Below are 21567 nucleotides of genomic sequence, written 5' to 3' on the forward strand. Positions count from 1 at the left end.
TCCTTGTTAAGTCCTTTCTGTTGGGTGTTAAAATATTCAATCATTCTGACTTCAAAGGTCTTACGTTCTTGTATGGTTTTAAAGTTACCTTTCAGGATTCTCACTGTGAAGTCACTGGTACAGTGTCCTGGTCCTGTAAAATGTTGACCAACAGGCGTGGGAACCCTAGTGGCACCAGTATTGTTCATGTGATGTCTATGTAAATTGAATCTTGTCTTAAGCATCTGGCCTGTTTCTCCAATATAGCATCCTTCGTTACATTTTTTACACTGAATGATATATACCACATTGGAAGATGAGCAAGTGAAAGATCCCTTTACGTTGAATATCTTTCCTTTGTGGATGACTTTGGGGTCCTGTGAAATATTTTGGCATAGTTTGCAACTGGATAAATTACAGGGAAGTGTGCCCTTCTGTTCCTTTTCAGTCTGTGATGGAAGTTTACTTCTGATTAGCTTGTGTTTTAAGCTATCCACACCCATCCTGTTAGAATATCAATGATATGCTTTGATGTCCCCATGCATACCTCCTACCCACCCCCATCCTCCCACCCTGTCAGACTGTCATAGTAATGCTTGAATGTTTTCACTTATATACACTGTCAGCTAGCACATTTGCTTATTTCCGATCTGAGGAAGAAGGGCGACCTTCGAAAGCTAATCAAGAAATGTATTAAGTTATGTCCAATAAAAAAGGTATCATCTTATTTTCTTTTCCATGTTTTATTTTGTTTGATTTCTATTGATAACCTTAAGAGTGGACTAACACGGCTACCACACTCCTCTACTTGCAAAAAGGAAAAATCACTGAAAAAGACTAAAAATAAACATCAGCCAGGTAAGGAATGTTACAAGAACCGAAAGGTTTTCAATAAATTTGGGGAACAAGACCATAGGTTCACCATCACTGTGCTATGGCATCATCAAAAATACTGAGCACACTGGAAGCCAAAGTTCCCTCTAAGCTAGGGATTCTCATCCCAGCCCTTAGGATACTTCTAGTCAGTGGGGTTTTCAGGATACCCACAATGAATATGCATGAAATAAGTTTGCATAAAGTGGAGGTGGCGTATGCAAATTAATCTCATGCATTTTTATTGTTAGTATCCTGAAAACCTGACTGACTAGGTGAGTTCAGAGGACCAGGTTGAGAACCTCCGATCTAAGTTGCAGCTTCTTCTCGGGATAGGAGACAATGTTCTGTTCTGGATTAGGAATTAGTTATTGGACAGAAAACAGAGGGTAGGGTAAATGGCCATTTCTCTCAATGGAGGAGGGTGAACAGAGGAGTGCTGCAGGGATCTGTACTGGGACTGGTGCTATTTAACATATTTATAAATGATCTGGAAATTGGGATGACGAGTGAGGTGATTAAATTTGAAGAAACAAATCTATTCAAGGTTGTTAAAACACATGCGGACTGTGAAAATTGCAGGAAGACCTTAGGAAACTGGAAGACTGAGCATCCAAATAGCAGATGAAATTTAACGTGGACAAATGCAAAATGATGCATATTAGGAAGACTAATCCAGACCATAGTTATCCGGTGATAGGATCCACTTTAGGAATCAGCACTCAAGAAAAAGACCTAGACGTCAGACAAAATGCTGCAATCTTCTGCTTAGTGTGTGGTGGCAGCCAAAAAAGCAAACAAGATGCTAGGAATTATTACAAAAGGGATGGTAAATAAGACCGAGAATACTATAATGCCTCTGTATAGCTCCATGGTGCAACCACATCTTGAGTACTGCGTTCAGTTCTAGTCGCTGTGACTCAAAAAAAAAAAAAAAAAGATATAGCAGAGTAAGAAAAGGTTCAAAGAAGTGCGACCAAAATGATAAAGGGGGTGGAACTCTCCTATATGAGGAAAGGCTAAAGAGGTTAGGGCTCTTCAGATTGGAAGAGATGGATGATGAGAGATATGACTTGAGGTCTACAAAATCTTCAGTGATGTAGAACGAGTAGAAGTGAATCGATTTTTTACTCTTTCAAAAAGTAAAAAGATTAGGGGACACTCAATGAAGTTACATGGAAATACTTTTAAAACAAATAGGAGGAAATAGTTTTTCTCTCAATGAATAGTTAAGCTCTGGAACTCTTTGCTGTAGGACGTAGTAACAGTGGTTATCTGGGTTTAAAAAAAAAAAAAGGTTTGGACAAGTTCCTGTAGGAAAAGTCCATAGTCTGCTATTGAGACAGACTTGGGGAAGCTACTCTTTGCCCTGGGACTGGTAGCATGGAATGCTGCTATCATCTGGGTTTCTGCCAGGTACTTGTGACCTGGATTGACCACTGCTAGAAGCAGGATACTGGGCTAGATGGACCACTGGTCTGAACCAGTATGGATATTCTTATGTTCTTAGACTGGATAGTAAAACCCAGAGAACACAAATAGAACACAGACCACTGCACATTAGCATTTAACCCATCAGGTTCAATAGAACCAGAACACTGTACCAGTGATTTCATGGTAAGAATCCTAAAAGGGAACTTTAAAACAATACAGGAACGTAAGACCTTTGAAGTCAGAATGATTAAATATTTTGACACCCACCAGACAGGACTTAACAAAGATCTGGGTTTTCTAGCCCGTTATAAACCATAAAATTGTACTGCTTTGTCACCCTCCTATCTCCATGCATATCTCCCTGTCCCTCATCCACCCGACACTTCCTGTCTCTCACCTATCCACCCCTATCCTGTTATACTGTCACTGGAATGCTTTGATGTTTCACTTTTATATACTGTCATCTACCAACATTTGCTTATTTCCGATCTGACGAAGGAGGGCAACCTTTGAAAGCTAATTAAGAAATGTATTAAGTAAGTTATGTCCAATAAAAAAGGTATTATCTTATTTTCTTTTCCATGTTTTATTTTGTTTTATTTCTATTGATTACAACTAAAGTGTATAAGAAGCTGATAGATACGAATACCTTACTTGAATACAGCAGTTGTAATTCTGGAAAATTACGGGACTGTTTGCCTTATTTTCAATGTTTGAAGTATCAACGAATTTGTAGTAATATGGGATATTTCAAAGATGAGTGTAAGAATTTTCTGCAAGGGCTTTCTGAAAGAGGGTACCCCAACGCTGTTTTATGTAAGGCTTATACACAAGCTAAATACTGCAATCAAACATTATTGATGGAATCATCTTGATCTAAGGATGATGAAAGTAATCTGTTAACTTGGGTATTACAATTTTTGACAGGAGGGGATGCGGCGGCCAAAATAATTAAAAGGAAATGGGACATTATGAGAATGAACCCAATTTTCCAAGATCAATAAATTTGAATAGCTTTTTCTAGGACACGTAATCTCAATGAAGTTTTGAGTCCTGCAGTATTATCTAGTGATCAGAGTGTGGAGAAATCTGAGCAGCCAGGACACAGATGTTCTGGAGTCTGTGGGTGTAAAACCTGTATTGACCAAATTTAAGAACCCTTTGAATGGCAAGATTTCTGTCGCTACTTGTAAATCTTCCTTTGTTGTATACATTATACTGTGCCCATGTCAGAAAATCTATGTGGGGAAAAACATACAGGAATTACATGTTAGAATTAATGAACATAGATCAAGTGTTAGTACTGAAAAGTTAGGGGCACCTTTGGTGTCCCATTGTAAGATGTTACAGCATTCTTTTAAACAGATCAGATGTTTTGCTATTGAACAGGATTGATGTTCAACATGGGGAGGCAACCGAGAGTTAAGACTTTAGCAAAGAGAACAGTGGTGGATTCACCAGTTGAGTTTTATTGAACATGAGGGGTTAAATGCTAATGTGATTAGACTGGATAGGCCATATGGTCTTTATCAGCTTACATTTTTCTATGTTTCTATCAGACAGCAAGCCCAAGATGACAAAACAGCATACAATAGCAGTAGCAGACAGGAATGTGCACGGCCAGACCACCGTGGAACTTCTTCCAGCCTAGAGCTGTAGAACACTCCGAAGCACCCTGCCCCCAAAACGAAGTGTACATCAGAAGGGTGGAATGCATTAGAAGGTACTACCACTCTGAGGGCCAGAGAGATTCCTGCAGTGGGCACAGTTGTGTTTATTCCTGTTTTAGACTAATGTTTGCTACTGCAATCACCTGTTTTGTCTTCTCAGTCTGCTTGATATGAGACTAAGGACTAAAGAGCTGCAGCAGCGAGGGAAGGAGGGAAGTGTTGAATTATGTGGGAACTCGTCAGATTTTGGAGCTGGAGGGGTAAATAGGATTCGCAACATTGGGGGAAAGAGAAAAGGGGAGGGATGTTGGAACGAATGGAAGAAATAATGACAAATATCAGTGGATTTATCATGGAAGCAGAGCTGGGAGCACAGTCTGGGGTTAGAGCAGGTCTGGGGCCCTCCTATCCCCAAATGAAAAGGCATTCCACTTCCCCTGCTTGCTTTGGCTAAAGCAGTCAGCCCACCCTTAGTACAGTCCCTTGACAATATTCTAAAACAGTGGTTCTGAACTCAGTTCTCAGTTCACAGCCAGCCAGTCTCAGGATATCCACACTGCATGCATACTGAGTGTGGATATACTGAAAAACAGACTGGCTCAGTATGTTTTGAGGACTGGTTCGAGGACTAGTCTTCTAAGACTCCCATTCATAGCTGGTTGAGCCATTGCAAACTTAACTCTTACTTACATCTGCATTCTGCATTATTTACTTGCAAAGTACAACCAAAGGAATCCTATCTGTCAAACTGTGACTAAATTTAGCTCACCTTAAAAGATGGAGTGGCTCAAACTACATTGCAATAGGAGTCCAACTATTCTCAGGTAAAATGGGATCCTACTGATCCATTGGCACAATCTGTTTTGTTGCCTAAATTGGAAGTGATCCTACACTGGATTGAAACTAACAGAATGGAAGTTAAACCTTTCAAAATCAAAGGTTATGATGTTTTCTGGTAACACTGTTCCTACTGTTGTGAGTCAAGTACATCTTCTTGGGACTTCTTAGGGGTCACTACTGATGTGGGCCTTACTTTTTCAGCCCACATTTCCACTATAAATTCTAAATGTTTCTAAAGACTTTGTCAAATAAGGTCTCTTCGCCCATTTGTGGAAGCTAATGCCCTTCATATTCTGATGCATGCCTTAGTTCTTACCAAAACAGACTATTGCAATGCGTTATTAAACTGTTTGCGGCAGAAAGAATTATGGTTTCTTCAAATAATACAGGATATAGCAGTCAAGCTGATTACCGGTGGCTGAAAATATGATCATGTCACTCCCATTTGTTGGGTGATATTTAGGTGCAAATTGTTTTTTTTTTTACTCATTTACATAGTAACATAGTAGATGACGGCAGAAAAAGACCTGCACGGTCCATCCAGTCTGCCCAACAAGATGAACTCATGTATATACCTTACCTTGATTTGTACCTGTCTTTTTCAGGGCACAGACCGTATAAGTCTGCCCAGCACTATTCCCACCTCCCACCACCGGCTCTGGCACAGACCGTGTAAGTCTGCCCAGCACTATTCCCCGCCTCCCAACCACCAGTCCCGCCTCCCACCACCGGATCTGGCACAGACCGTATAAGTCTGCCCACCACTATCTTCGCCCCCCCCCCCCCCCAACCACTCTTCCCCCCACCGGCTCCGTCACACAATTTCGGCTAAGCTTCTGAGGATCCATTCCTTCTGCACAGGATTCCTTTATGTATATCCCACGCATGTTTGAATTCTGTTTCCGTTTTCATCTCCACCACCTCCCGCGGGAGGGCATTCCAAGCATCCACCACTCTCTCCGTGAAAAAATACTTCCTGACATCTTTTTTTGAGTCTGCCCCCCTTCAATCTCATTTCATGTCCTCTCGTTCTACCGCCTTCCCATCTCTGGAAAAGATTTGTTTGCGGATTAATACCTTTCAAATATTTGAACGTCTGTATCATATCACCCCTGTCCCTCCTTTCCTCCAGGGTATACATGTTCAGGTCAGCAAGTCTCTCCTCATACGTCTTGGAATGCAAATTCCATACCATTCTTGTAGCTTTTCTTTGCACCGCTTCAATTTTTTTTACATCCTTAGCAAGGTACGGCCTCCAAAACTGAACACAATACTCCAGGTGGGGCCCCACCAATGACTTGTACAGGGGCATCAATACTTCCTTTCTTCTACTGGTCACACCTCTCTCTATACAGCCTAGCAACCTTCTCACTACGGCCACCGCCTTGTTACACTGTTTCGTCACCTTCAGATCCTCGGATACTATCACCCCAAGATCCCTCTCCCCCTCAGTACATATCAGACTCTCACCGCCTAACACATAAGTTTCTCGTAGGTTTCTACTCCCTAAGTGCATCACTTTGCATTTCTTCGCATTGAATTTTAATTGCCAAACCTTAGACCATTCTTTTAGCTTCCGCAGATCTTTTTTCATGTTTTCCACTCCCTCCCGGGTGTCCACTCTGTTACAAATCTTAGTATCATCCGCAAATAGGCAAACTTTACCTTCTAACCCTTCGGCAATGTCACTCACAAATATATTGAACAGAATCGGCCCCAGCAACGATCCCTGAGGCACTCTACTACTCACCTTTCCCTCCTCCGAGCGAACTCCATTTACCACCACCCTCTGTCGTCTGTCTGTCAACCAGTTCCTAATCCAGTTCACCACTTCGGGACCTATCTTTAGCCCATCGAGTTTATTTAAGAGCCTCCTGTGGGGAACCGTGTCAAACATTTTGCTAAAATCTAAGTAGATTACATCTATAGCATGTCGATGATTAAATTCTGCAGTTACCCAATCAATTTGTTACTCATTTGTTGCTATAAGTCTCCTGACATGTTTAATTGCTTTGTAAATTGCAATTAACTCTTTTTGAGTATGTTTGTGATTAATAAGAAATAAAGTAAAGAACATTGCCTTCCTGTGCACAGACGCACTCAATACAAAATACTGATTTTAATTCAAAACCCTCATTTCCAGTAAACCCCTCATTCTGTCTCAGTATCTGTTATCCTACTTACCCACCTGGGTACATTGCTCCTCAGATCACCATCTCCTCACTGTACCTGCCTTACAAGTGGTAACTTTAGCCACTCTCCGGAAAAAAATGTTTTCTGTGGCCGACCCTGTTCTTTAGAACAAAGTCTCCACTGATTTGTAATGATTGTGTTCTCATTTGGAGTTTAGAGTAGCCCTAAAATCTTAATTTTCTTAGACAAATAAATAGGCTCACTACCTGATTTTTAGGCTTTCCCTGCTTTTTCCCTATATAGGCCTCATTTTCTGGAGACCTGTGGTTGAGATACTAACAAGCTCATTTTCAAAGCACTTAGCCTCCCAAAGTTCCATAGAAACCTATGGAACTTAGCCTCCCAAAGTGCTTTGAAAATATGCCTCTAAGCCTGCTGGCCTTTCTGTTCCACTCTCTTTACTATTAATTATCTAAATAGTGGTTTCCCATTCTTACCTTCCTTTCTCCTCCCTCTATTAGTGTTTCCTTTTTCTTTCCTTTTTGACTTATGTACATGTATAGTAGTTCATTTCTAAATCATGGCTCTCACTATTTATTGATACTGTAAACTGCTATGCTAGTACATACCCTTTAGCAGTATACCAAATAAATAAAGAATAAATATTCTGATATATTGTATTTGTAAAATGTTTTAATCACTTTATTATTTTTCTTTAATCAAAACACCTTTCCACAGAAGGTAAAAACAGGTTTTTGCTGGTAGGGGTAAACTGCAACCCCCTTCATCATGTTCTAAATTTACCACTGCCAATAAAACACAACAGCTGCAACTATATGGCCAAGAGACTGACTTCACAGCCACAATCCCTATTTTCATGAGGCAATAAAGCAAGACAGATTTTTCCCTTGGATTATTTTTCTTGCCTGACACCATATGTGCATCATGCAATTAACCAGACTGAGTCACTGACCAGGTCAGAATGAGTTGGCATCTCCTTCCTATCACCAATTCCAAGCTTGACCTTGAGTAAAGACCTTTAGCCCCATGTTCAAACTATCCAGCAATTATTCAGTAATAATAACCCTAACATTGTTCCTTCTCCCATTAACAAATCCTTCTTAATGTCACACAGCCGACATAAGCCACCGAGTTCCGATACCAGATAGGGGTACATGTCTTTTTTTTTTTTTTAAACAAACCCCAACCAGCAGCTTTATTAATACCAAAAAGCATTTATGATGTTAGTGGTGTTTTAAATAAACTAGTCCCAATGGAAGGACTATTGGTGCAGTGAAAACAAACTTATCATTTTAAATATATGCCAGAAAACTGACAATTAAATTTTTATTCGAAACTACCGTTCTTTAGATTTTAGGTAAATTATTCTTCAGGGGTGACACAGACTATTGAACGCACCTGAGGTATGAGACGTTGCATCGCTGATGGAGTAGAGCTTACTCAACTCACTGTACACCTGTGCCCCTAAGTGTTGCTCCCCGTCTGATGGAACATGTTGCAGCTGTCTATTGTGGTGGTTTGTCATCCTGAGGTTTAGAGGCCTCTCACCTACACGACAACAATCCACATGTCATTCCTCAACAAAAATAAGCTAATCACCCTGTTTTGTCTTCTAATAAAGAGAGCTACAAAGACTGCTATACCTTGGAATGGCATGTTAATTGCGCAATAATCATTGCTGAACCATTTATATGGGGGGGGGGGGGGGGGGGGGAGAAAGCATTACTGGATGGCTCAATTAGTTCTGCAATGCACTGCTACTATTGTGTCATATGGCCATCATCAATAAGCCTTAATTTTGAAAAAGTGAAGGATTTGAAAAAGCAAAAACAAAGTTAGCAGGAAGAAAAACTTTCTAGTTCTCCCATGCTTATTCAAGTGGAATACTGCTACATGGCTCTCTATCTGGCTGAGACTTTTCCTGAGACTAGGCCCGAGAAGATCTGCCCTTTGTTTTGATAGGAATGTTCTCAATCCAAACATTTACTTCATGCATACATAGAGAGATTATGTATTCTCCAACCTATTTTTGAAGCATCTGGGGGCAATGTCTCCAAAGGAGAAATTAGGTCTTACCTGATAATTGTCTTTTCATTAGTCCTTCCTACTATTCCAGAATCTGTGGTATAGTTGTGTCCATCAACCAGCAGGTGGATGCAGAAAACTGAAAACTGAGCTGAGATGTCTCTGTTGGATCCAGCCCAGCTCCTCAGTATTTAAGTAGACAAGCAGTAAGGAGAAACTCAGACTAAACACAACAACCTTAAACAACTCGTAACCTAACACTAACCAGATAAGCAAACGGGACAGAGAAATATCCAGTGTACCTGAATGTAACTCACCTTGAGCTACTACTGAAAAAGGTGTGAGTAAAATCTAAATAAAAATAAACAAACAAACAAACAAACGTGTAGATCTCTCATCTCTGGACAACTTGAAAAGAAAAAGATATGCAGGAAACACCATGCCCGGTGACAGTCGTTATTTGACCTATTATTTTATACTGACTAAACATCTCTGAAACCTTGGGCGGGCCTCTGGAACAGTAGGAAGGACTAATGGAAAGAAAACTAACAAGTAAGACCTAATTTCTCCTTCCAATACATAGCTTCCCACTATTTCAGAGCCTATGGAATGTTTAAAAGCAATCCCTAGAATGGGTGGGATTTTGGTGCCATCGCCCTGAGGACCGAAGCCCCAAAACTGGCTTCCGTGCACGCCAAAACGGCCACCTGTATTGCTTGGCAAAAAAATATGCAGCGTTGACCACGTTTCCATCTTGTAAATATCTGCTGGAGACAATAAGGTAGTCTCCGCTCAGGATGTCGCTGTACGCCTCGTAGAATAAGCCCATAAGGCCTGAAGAGCCTGCTTTCCTGCAAACAAATAAGCTGACACGACAGTCTCCTTCAACCATCTAGCAATTGTGTGCTTGGAAGCCATGAGGCCAAGCCTCTGTTTACCAAAAAGCACAAACATTCTGTCTGATTTGTGAAACTCATTCGTGACTTCCAGATATCTAATGAGGACTCTACGCTTCAAGGAAGAATACTGAGCTTCCTTGTCCTCTCTGCAAAAGGATGGAAGCTCCACAGATCGGTTGAAATGAAATGTCCATATTACTTTCAGAAGAAAAGAAGGAGCTGGGTGAAGGGAGACCCTCGCCTCTGAAAAGCAGAGAAAGGAATCCTGACAAGAAAGAGCCTGAAGCTCCAAAACCCTACATGCCAACGCAACAGCCACCAAGAATGGTGTCTTTAGTATTAGATCTTCCATGGCGGCCTTCCGGAATGGCTCAAAAGGAGATTTCTGAAGAACCCAAAGAACTTAATTATGGTTCCACTCTGGACACGGCATACAAAAGGAAGGTTGCAAGTGGCCTGCTCCCCGCAAAAAATGAACGATACCTGAGTGAGCCACAAGAGACATCTATTGTAGTCGGCCTCTGAAACAGGCGAAAGCCACAACCTGAATTTTTAGAGAACCCAACACCAATCCTTTCTGAAGACCTGCTTGGAAAAATGCTAGAAGTGTGCGATCTGAGCAGACAGAAAGTCAGTGCTCAGAACACCAGCCTTGAACATACTCCACACCCTTGCATAAGCCATGAATGCAGAGCATTTCTAAGCCTGAATTAGAATAACCTTTATGTCTCAACCAAGCCCTTTCAATGGTCAAGCTGTAAGACCAAAGGGGCATGGATACTCCAGGGCACCAGACCTCGCTTCAGAAGGTTGTGGACCTGAGGAAGGCAGAGAAGATCCCCATTCAGCCATCGAATCAGGTCCGCGAACCACTGCCTCCGCCAATCTGGGGCTATAAGAATTATGCAAACCCGGTGTAATGCAATCCTTTTCAACACGGCTTACAATGGGCCAAGAAGGGAGGACATACAGTAGATTTGTCTCTGGCAAGGACTGCAGTAGGGCATCAATCCCCATTAAGCACAGTTCTTTCCAACGGCTGAAGAACTTGGGCATTTTGGCATGCCTATTCTTCGCCATCCAGTCCAGAAGCAGAGAACCCTGTAAGTCCACTAGCAGCAGAAAACCCTGGCTGGATAGTTCCCATTCTCCCGGGTCCAAGAAGTGTCTGCTGAGAAAGTCCACCTCCCCATTCACAGACCCAGCGAAGTGAGTTGCTGACAAGCATAGATGATTTTTCTCTGCTCAACTCACGAGGGAGGCTGCCTCTATCGCCACTGGACAGCTGCAAGTCCTGCCTTGCTTGCTGATATAAGCCACCACCATTTCCTTGTTGGAGAAAACTCACACCAGGGATCTTGCCAAAAAGGGAGCAAAGTCAAGTAAAGCATGCTAAACTGCCCTGAACTCCAAGCGATTTATTGACCATTAAGAGTCCTGTTCCGTCCAGGTGCCCTTTGTCAGATGGAACTTGTAATGAGCTCCCCAACCTGACTTGCTGGTGTCCACCGTCACCACCTCCCACTTTGTTATCGGAAAGGGAACTCCGGTGGTCAAATTCCTGGGTGACAACTGCATAATCCATCTGGCAACCAGCATTCAAGGAAGATGAAGGTCATACTTCTGTGACACTGGAGACCAGCAGCTGAGAAGAGACTCCTGTTAATGCCGCATATGAGCCCTTGCCCATGACACCACTTGCATTGCCACAGTCACTGACCCCAGACATAGTCCCATACCATGGGCCTGCCATGACTGAGAAGGCAAGTCTGTTGAACCAGCTTCGACCTCCTGTGTTCTGTGAAGATCATCCTCTCCTGTGCTGTAGCGAATAGAATGTTCAGTTACTCCAGTGTCTGTGATGGAGTTAGTCTGCTCATTTTGAAATTGATCACCCAACCCAATGACTGCAGAAGATGGACAACTTTGTCCGTTGCTGCCATACTGTCCAAATAGGACAACGCATGAATGAACCAATCAATCAATCAATCATCACGATATGGGTAAACTCAGTTTCCCTGACGCCAAAGGAAGGGCCCTACCACCACTATAACCTTGGCAAATGTTCTAGGTGCCATGGTGAGAATGAAGGGCAAAGCCCTGAACTGGAAGTCATCGTACAGCACTGCAAAACGTGGAAAACTCTGATACAGCGGCCATATGGGTATACACAAGTACGTCTCCTTGAGATCAAGGGTGCTGAGAAATTCTCCTACTTGAACTGAGGCTATGACTGCTCTTACTGTTTCCATATGAAATGCAAATCACTCAAAAGCAGCAGTTTAGACCTTCGAGATCTAAGACTAGAGCCTTGCTTCTTTGGGACAATCAAGTAGATGAAGTATCTGCCTTGTCTCTGTTTGGCCTGGGGAACTTAAACAATGGCCCCGAGTGCCAAAAAGGAATCTATGGTGGCCTGAACCTCAACTGCCTTGGTTCCATTTTGACAAGCAGACTGCAAGAACAGAGGAGGGTACAGGTGGAAGAACTCCAATTTGTAACCTTCTGTAAGAATATCCATAACCCAATGGTCTGACATGATTTTGGCACACTCCTCCTGAAACTCCTGAAGACGTCCTCCCACTGGAGGAAGAGAAAAGTGGACCAGTCTTGCATCATTTCAAAGCTCAGGAGGCATTGAGCACTCTAGCTGACTGAGAGGAAGACTTCCCGTCTGCACAAAAGGAAGACTGGCATGCCAGAAAGCAGCACTTCTGACCATATTGCCGACGACCAGGTTGGTACTGTCTGCTGTCTCGAAATCAAGATTCCCCTAAGGACAAATAACCAGAGGCTTTTGGCTTATCCTCCAGCAATTACTGTGGCTTAGGTTCCCCCAGTTCTTACACCAAGTCACTGAGATCTTCTCCAAATAGCCAATTGCCCCGAAAGGGAAGTTTAACTAGATGTGATTGATGCTGACATACCGTGACAGCCAAAGACATACTGTGGGCCGTATCATGTCATAAATAGCATCCACCTAGGCATTATGGCACCCGTGTTGTGTTGCAGACTGCTGATGCCACTTCAGGCATGCTCTTGCCACCGAGCTTCACCTGTCACTTGAAGGCCCAAAAAGGCCACTTCAAAGGCTTGTTTCAGTGAGCCTTTCAGCTTCCTATCCATTAGGTCTTTTAGGGCAATGCCCTCTTCCACCGGCAAGGTGGTCTTCTTAGTCACTGCTGTAACAAGGGAGTCCCCTCTAGGAAACTAAGTACATAAGTATTGCCATACTGGGACAGACCAAAGGTCCATCAAGCCCAGCATCCTGTTTCCAACAGTGGACAATCTAGGTTACAAATACCTGGCAAGATCCCAAAAATGTACAATACATTTTAAGCTGCTTATCCCAGAAATAAGCAGTGGATCCCCCCCCCCCCCCCCCATTTTAATAATGGTCTATGGACTTCTCCGTTAGGAAGCCATCCAAACCATTTTTAAACCCCGCTGAGCTAATTGCCTTTACCACATTCTCTGGGAACGAATTCCAGAGTTTAATTACATATTGAGTGAAGAAACATTTTCTCCAATTTGTTTTAAATTTACTACTTTGTAGCTTCATTACATGCCCCCTAGTCCTAGTATTTTTGGAAAGAGTAAACAGACGCTTCATGTCTACCCGTTCCACTCCACTCATTAGTTTATAGACCTTTATCATATCTCTCCTCAGCCATCTTTTCTCCAAACTGAAGAGCCCTAGTCGCTTTAGCCTTTCCTCATAGGGAAGTCGTCCCATCCCCTTTATCAATTTTCATCGCCCTTCTCTGCAACATTTCTAATTCCACTATATCTTTTTTGATATGCAGTGACAAGAATTGAACACAATATTCAAGCTGCAATTTATCTTTCTCCTCTGGAACCAATGGGTGGAGGTGAGTCATGGCTCTTCCCACTCTCAGCCCTGCATCCGGTGTGACCCGTTCTGAGGAATCAGGTCCTGAATGTCTGGATACATCAGGAAGGATTTAGTAAGACCTCTAAGCTCCCTCATAATCGATGAAGATGGAACTGATGCTGAAGCAGAAGGCTCCTCAATGGAAAGCACCGCCAGTGTCTCAGAAATAAGAGCATTGAGCCCCTCTTTATGAAACCACCTTATACTGCCAGTGCCTTAGAACTAAGAGCACTGAACTCCTCTTTATGAAACCACCTCAGTACTTAATGATTATCCCCGTCAAGAGGGAGCTCTTCCTCCTTTGACAGCTGCTTTAACAATGGGTCCCCTGAACAGACCAAGGTCACCTCAGTTAAGGAGGAAGAGACAGAAACAGCCTCATCTGTCCACTCCTGGAGGTCTAAACAAGATCTCTTAGGAGCTGGAAGGGCAGCGAGGCAAGAATCTAAACCACCTTGCAGCAAGTTTGACTGTCCCGGCTTTAGTAAATAGGCCTGGTGTTAGAGCAATATAAACTCCGGAGAAAACACAGATTCCGATACAGTTGAATACTGTCGGGCTGTGAGGCTGTAAAATGGTGGCTGTGCTCTGTGCATGATCAAATATAGGTTGCTCCTCATTGCCAGTCGGCCCCGACAAAATGGCACCCGTTCCTGTGCCCTGGCCCTGCCGGAAAGCCTGAAGTTCCTGGCATATTCGGATGCTGGCCAAATCTGAAGATATACTGCCACTGGCCATTTCCTTTGTGTCTACTACTACTACTATTTAGCATTTCTATAGCGCTACAAGGCGTACGCAGCGCTGCACAAACATAGAAGAAAGACAGTCCCTGCTCAAAGAGCTTACAATCTAATAGACAAAAAAAATAAATAAAGTAAGCAAATCAAATCAATTAATGTGAACGGGAAGGAAGAGAGGAGGGTAGGTGGAGGCGAGTGGTTACAAGTGGTTACGAGTCAAAAGCAATGTTAAAGAGGTGGGCTTTCAGTCTAGATTTAAAGGTGGCCAAGGATGGGGCAAGACGTAGGGGCTCAGGAAGTTTATTCCAGGCGTAGGGTGCAGCGAGACAGAAGGCGCGAAGTCTGGAGTTGGCAGTAGTGGAGAAGGGAACAGATAAGAAGGATTTATCCATGGAGCAGAGTGCACGGGAAGGGGTGTAGGGAAGGACGAGTGTGGAGAGATACTGGGGAGCAGCAGAGTGAGTACATTTATAGGTTAGTAGAAGAAGTTTGAACAGGATGCGAAAACGGATAGGGAGCCAGTGAAGGGTCTTGAGGAGAGGGGTAGTATGAGTAAAGCGATCCTGTGGGATTCCCAGCTTGCATGCACTGTAGTGCCCTGACACCGATGGGCAGGTCCCACAGCCAGAACACAGCTTTACTGCCTCTGCAGGATTTGCCATTCACCATGACTAACAAATGCTGCAGAATACAGTCCCAAGCAGTGAGTCAGGATCCCTCCCCTGTACCAAGTAGAACTTGCAACCTCCCAAGTGGTTCTGAGTCAAACTTTAGTTAGAGTAACTACTGACAGCTGCTCCCCCCAAGCTCACAGTCTCCACAAGTCTTACCCCAATCGAGAAAGAATCAGGACTGATAATCTGTCCCACACTTTCCAGTAAACCTCTTTCCTTCTCCTTTCTTCTTTTTTTAAAATTTTTTTAAGGTGGCTCTACAGGAAAAGGACAGCTCCACGGGAAACGGGAGAGGTGAAGGGAAGGAAGAAGTAATTCACAGGGTAGCAGAGAAAGGGATCTGAAAACTCAAGCCACCCGCAAAGCTCAACTGGGGACCAGTTCTCTATTGCCACCTGCTGGTTGATGGAAACAACTATTCCACAGATTCTGGAATAGTGGTAAGTTACGTAATGGAATGTGTTCTCTACATTCCATTAGATGGACTGGATGCCAAGAGAGATGTCTCAGCTCAATTGTTCTCTATCACCACCAGCTGGTTGACAGATACAACTATTGTGTGTCTACCAACCAGCTGGTGGTGATAGAGAACTGAAACTCAAGTCACCTGCAAAGCTCAACTGGGGACCAGCTAACCAACTGTACCAGGAGCAAGTCACTCAGAACCAGAGGCTGAAAAAAATGTCCATCCACCTGCTGGAGAAAGAAAATACTGCGGAGCTGGACTGGATGCCAACAGAGATGTCTCAGCTCAGTTTTCAGTTCTCAATCGCCACCTGCTGGTTGATGGACACAACTATTCCATAGGTTCTGGAATAGTGGGAAGCTACATAATGAAATGAGTTTACATCTACATTTCATTATGGTAATAAACCTTACTTGCGCACGTGACGCTATGAGCTGAGCAAGACGTGTGGTGCTCTGGCTCCGGGGCCCTCACTCCTTAGACATCCATTTTTGCACTTGCAAGAGGCTCCAAAAGCGGTTTAACAGACGGGAAAGTGCTTATGGACAAGTATATTAATAAATCGCCAGCGGAGATGGCGCAAAGAGCCGCGAAAAGAGAAAAAACTAAGTTGGGAGCACAAGACGGCAAAATGGCGGACGGGCAAGCAGTGGCGGCAATGTCGATAAGTTTTTCGGAGCAACAATTGATTCAGCTGACCGCGGCCACTAAACAAGCCTGGGAACCGAAGTGGTCCGAGCTCCATGAAAAACTAGATCATTATCAAACAGCGCTAGACGGCCTGGGAATTAGAACAGGAGATTTGGAGGCCCGAATGTCAGCGCTTGAAGATGAGACGCGAGAACACGGGCCTGACATTCAAAGCTTATATCGTAAAATAAAAGAACAAGGAGAAAAACTTGAAGACTTAGAAGGCCGTTCCAGGAGGAATAATGTGCGCATAGTGGGACTGCCGGAGCAATTACCAGAACGGAACTTAAGTACATGGCTAGAAAGTTGGCTGGGAAAAGAATTGGCCCTCACGGACTCGGCAGGATCCCTGGTTATAGAGCGTGCCCACAGGGTAGGGAAGAAACCAGAATCAAATGCTAGACCACGAGTAGTGGTGGCGAAAATTCTTAATTACAAGCACAAGATCGAGATTCTACAGGGCTTCAAAGAACGGAGGGACTTGCTGAAATATGGGGACCGGAACATATTGATTTTCCAGGATTATACAATGGCGGTGCAAGAGCAGCGTAAAAAGTTTCACCCCCTTTGCTCAACTTTAATAGAGAAAAAGATCAAATTCGCGTTGCAATACCCGGCCAAATTGCGCCTATGTCTTCAAAATAATTGGTACTCTTATTCTTCAGTAGAAGAAGCCCGGAAAGCACTGATAGACAAAAAGCTTCTAGAAGAATCTTGAACTCAATTGCATGCAATTGTAAGTGAAAGAATGAAAGTTCCTTTTGCGGTGAATGTTGTTTATAGGATGTTGGGGAGTGGGGGTCCCAAAGCGAGGGATCGTGGTTCTCGCTTTTTCGTAGGCTAAGCGGCCTGGGAGGAGGCATAGGGAATACTGGAGGCAAAAAGGGAAGAGGGGGGGTATTCGGGGAAGAAGGGGAGAGGGGGGGGAGGGAGGGACATTAAGATATTAATATCTTCACCAGTGACAGGTATGAGGCTGGCAAGGGAACACATTAATTGGCAGTATATAAAAATAAGCGCTTTTGGGTGGCTCGCGCAAGGGAGATTGGCCACAGATAACACTTATAGGCAGCCTTGGAGGTTAGTCATGATTTATTTACCACTACTGACATGCCCACACGAATTATCACATGGAACGTAGGAGGGATATCGTCCCCATGTAAGCGCGCAAAGATATTAACAGCACTCCGCAGGCATGGCGCAGACATTGCTTGCTTGCAGGAAACTCGGCTTTCTGAGGTAGAACATAACAAATTGCAGAGAACATGGGTGGGGGAGGTTCTGGCCAGTTCCTCATCAGGCCGGAAGGGCGGAGTGGTAATTTTATTTAAGAAAGGCCTGTCGTATAAAGCCACATTACTAGACAAAGATCAAGAAGGACATTATTTGTTGGTAAAAATATGGCTCCAGGGGTTAGAGATGAACTTATTAGTGGTGTATGGGCCAAATAGACAAGATCCAGAGTTCTATCAAAAAATACAGCAGTTAATTCTTAAACATGGCGGTTTACCCCTATTGCTGGTAGGAGATTTAAATTTAATTATGGACCCAACTATGGATTGCACTAGCCCTACCTCACAGCACTATCGAGGTAATAGAGGGGACATCTTACCAAGCTTGGTGCAGGTTCTGGACTTGGTGGACACCTGGAGGGCACTTCACCCTACAGAAAAAGATTTTACACATAGGTCTAGAGCCCACGGGACCCAGGCTAGATTAGATTATGCTTTGATAACGCGTAACATGTTTCACAGAGTAACTAAGGTAACGATAGGCCCAGAGGAAATTTCAGACCACGCCCCGCTGTGGCTAGACTTAGAAACGAATACAGAGGGGCTTGGAGAACGGAGATGGCGGTTCCCAGCTTATTTATATAAGGACCAACACTTTCAGAAGTATCTTTCAGATAAGTGGGAAGAATATGCAACACATAATGCCCAGCATGAGGACCAGGCCTCCCTGTACTGGTCTGCCTCTAAGGCAGTTTTGCGAGGAGACATCATTGCATATGTGGTAAACATGAAAAAGAGAGCTGCGGCCAGCATCCTGGGGCTAGAAACACAATTGCAGGTAGCCCGGAGGGCCCATGCTAGGCACCCATCGGCACAGACACTTGAGACCTTAAAAGCGACACAGGTGTCCCTCAATACGTTATTGCATGAAAGAGAAACACACTCTCAGTGGTACAGGAAATATAAATTAGAGCGGTTTGGGAATAGACCGGGCCGGTTGATGGCCAGGATAATAAAAGCTGGAGGGGGCACGCGGGCAATAGACTCGCTGAGGGACGCCCAAGGGAAAATAACCAATCAACCTGCAGAGATCGTTCAAGTACTGGCCAAACATTTCGCCCAGCTGTACACCAGGGAACATCTAGGGAGCCCTCAAGACATAGAGCAGTATCTGACACAGGCCAGGCTCCCAAAATTAACAGAGACAGAGAGGCAGGCGCTGAATGACCCACTGACAATGAAAGAATTGCAGGCAGCTGTGAACAAATTAAAACTGTATTCAGCGCCTGGGCCTGACGGGTACTCTGGAGAATACTTCAAGCTATTATCATTGAAAGCTAAAGGGGCATTGTTAGAATACTATGATGAAGCCATAGAAAAAGGGGTCCTCCCGCGATATGCTAATACCTCCACTATCACACTTATCCCGAAGCCCAATAAACCAAAGGAGAAGGCCGAGTCCTATAGGCCAATATCACTTCTAAACGTAGATACAAAATTAATGGCAAAAATTTTGGCGGAGCGATTAGCTTTAGTTCTGCCTGGACTGATTGGGCCGGATCAAGTGGGGTTTGTCAGAGATCGGTCCTCCTCATGGAATGTTAGGAAGGCGCTCTTGGGTATGGCCAGTTGTCAAGAAAGAGGGGACCCGGCAGTGCTGTTGAGTCTAGATGCGGACAAAGCATTTGACAGAGTAAGCTGGGATTTCCTCTTTCAAACTTTACAACACATGGGACTTGGAGACTGGTTTCAGAAAGCTGTTAAAACACTGTATAATCAGCCCAGGGCAACTATAGTAGCAAATGGGGTTTGCAGTACAGAGTTTGACATAGAACGAGGCACGCGTCAAGGGTGCCCTTTGTCTCCCCTCCTGTTTGTACTTTCCTTAGAACCTCTACTGCAGCATATAAATCAAGCGGAAGCGGTGAGGGGGGTAGAAGTGGCAGGGCACCACCTTAAAACAGTGGCATATGCGGATGACCTGCTGATAATGGTTTCTGATGTCCGAAGCTCTCTCAGGCCACTGTTGGAGTTGTTAGAGCAGTATGGGAGAGTGGCGGGATTTACCTTAAATTTGAACAAGTCCCAAGCCTTAATACTAACATCGGACCTGTCAACAAAAGAAATTACAGGGCTGCCAATCCCAGCGGCAGACGGAGTGTTGAAATATTTGGGTGTGTTGATTCCGGCGGAGTTGGATCAGTTATACACAACTAACATTCGTCAGTTGCTGAGAGACACAAGGCAGAAACTGCAGGGGTGGGTGTCCCTCCCACTGAACCTTTGGGGTAAGATAGCAATGTACAATATGTTTATAATACCAAAATGGCTATATATCTTTCAATTATTGCCATTGTCATTAAAAGTCAGCGATGAATGTAAACTGAATCGAATGCTGAGACGCTTTTTGTGGAATGGGAAGAAAGCACGTATATCTTTGCAAGTTATGTACACACCAACTGAGTATGGAGGGATGGGACTAATCAGTGTAAAGAACATTACCGTGGCAAGTAGTATGCGCCACATAAGGGATTGGTTCTGCCGGACATCATATTACTCAAATACAGATTTGGAGCTGCAACTTCTGCCGAAGGCGCATTTTAGTAACTGCTTACATACAGGAGGAGCGGAGATCCCAAGAATTCTGAAATTAACAGGGATTATGAGTTCTGCAAAAGCAGCTTGGAGATGGATATGTCGCCTACATCGTTTCTCTGCAAAAGTAACACCGTTTTTGTCGGTGGCAGGTAACCCGGAGTTTCAGCCGGGGTGCCTTTACCCAGCCTTCACTCGTTGGAAACAAAAAGGGATTATATATTTGTCGCATGTCCTGACCGTGGAGGGAAGGCCTAAAACGTTCCAAGAACTGGAAGAGGAATATACAATATCTAAAATAGATAATTTTCATTACATGCAGCTGAGACATTACCTCCAGTCTCTACCCTGGACAGACTTAACGGAAGATGTCCAAGAGGAGTTATCGTCAGCCTTTTCTTTGGGGGCACAGGTAAAGGTGCCCCTGGCGTACCACCACCGTCATATAAAAGACACGATATCTGAAATGGATTACAAACGATTGGCGGAGAGCTGGGAGAAGGACTTGTTGATTACTCTAAAGCCAGATCAACTTAGAGAACACATAATATCTATCCGACAGCGATCGGTTTATGCGGCCCAATGGGACATACAATATAAAATAGCTCTGAGGATATATATAGCACCAAGGAGGGCATTCCATATGGGAGTGTCCCCCTGGGGCGAATGCCCGAAATGCAAAGCAGAAGGAGCAACATTGGGCCATATGCTGTGGTCATGCAGAGGTATCAGAGTTTTTTGGGAGTCCCTGATGGCCCAAATTTCAACTTTATGGAAGGTACGCTGGAAAAGTGATGCCAGGTTGTTGCTGGGTCGTTGGTCGGTGCCACAGCGGAGCCCAAGGGGAATGAAGGCCTTTGTGGAAAAATCCATCATAATAGCAAAACAATGCATTCTGGCTGAGTGGATTACAAATAGATATCCCACTATACAGGGGTGGAGACTGCGGATGATACACCTAACACGGATTGAGAGGATGGACATAAAACAATGGCCCTCGGAAAGAGGTGAGAAATGGACAAACTGTTGGAGCCTATTCACGGACACCTTGACGCCAACCGCACGAAGCCGCATCTTAAACAGATAGTTGTGTAACCAGCACTGGTGGACAGAATGAGTGTAAAAGGTTGAGTTCATGAAGGGGTTGAAGGGGGAAGGTAGGGTGGGAAGGGAGGGATCAGGGAACGACTCTGACCCAATTGGAATCTCACTTAGAGGTGTAAGACTAACGAGTCAAGTCTGGGTAAGGGGAGTTGGGAGTAAAGTTTGAAAACAAATGACTTTCAAGTTATATGGTTATGTATGCACGTGACATGATGATTAGTGAAATGTTAAACTTGATATGTTACTGACTAATAAAAAAATGATTTAAACATAAACCTTACTTGCAAGCCAAGATAT

The 21567-nt window shown here is 43.9% G+C and overlaps 1 protein-coding gene across 3 annotated transcripts in view; it reads right to left on the reverse strand.

Annotated features, from left to right (window-relative positions):
* Positions 1-21567, reverse strand: part of NAB1 (NGFI-A binding protein 1) — an 84349-nt gene that overhangs the window by 3766 nt on the left and 59016 nt on the right. Inside the window, exon 7 of one of the 3 annotated variants that reach the window (XM_030209161.1) lies at positions 8349-8498. The exons of 1 other annotated variant lie outside the window; for it this stretch is intronic. In XM_030209161.1, coding sequence (XP_030065021.1) covers positions 8349-8498 — 150 coding nt within the window. Of the gene's footprint in view, positions 1-8348; positions 8499-21567 lie in introns of those variants that run through there. One more of the 3 variants, XR_003942784.1, reaches the window with a different exon arrangement.

This window comes from Microcaecilia unicolor, chromosome 7 (genome assembly GCF_901765095.1).
Source record: "Microcaecilia unicolor chromosome 7, aMicUni1.1, whole genome shotgun sequence".
Lineage (NCBI taxonomy): Eukaryota > Metazoa > Chordata > Amphibia > Gymnophiona > Siphonopidae > Microcaecilia > Microcaecilia unicolor.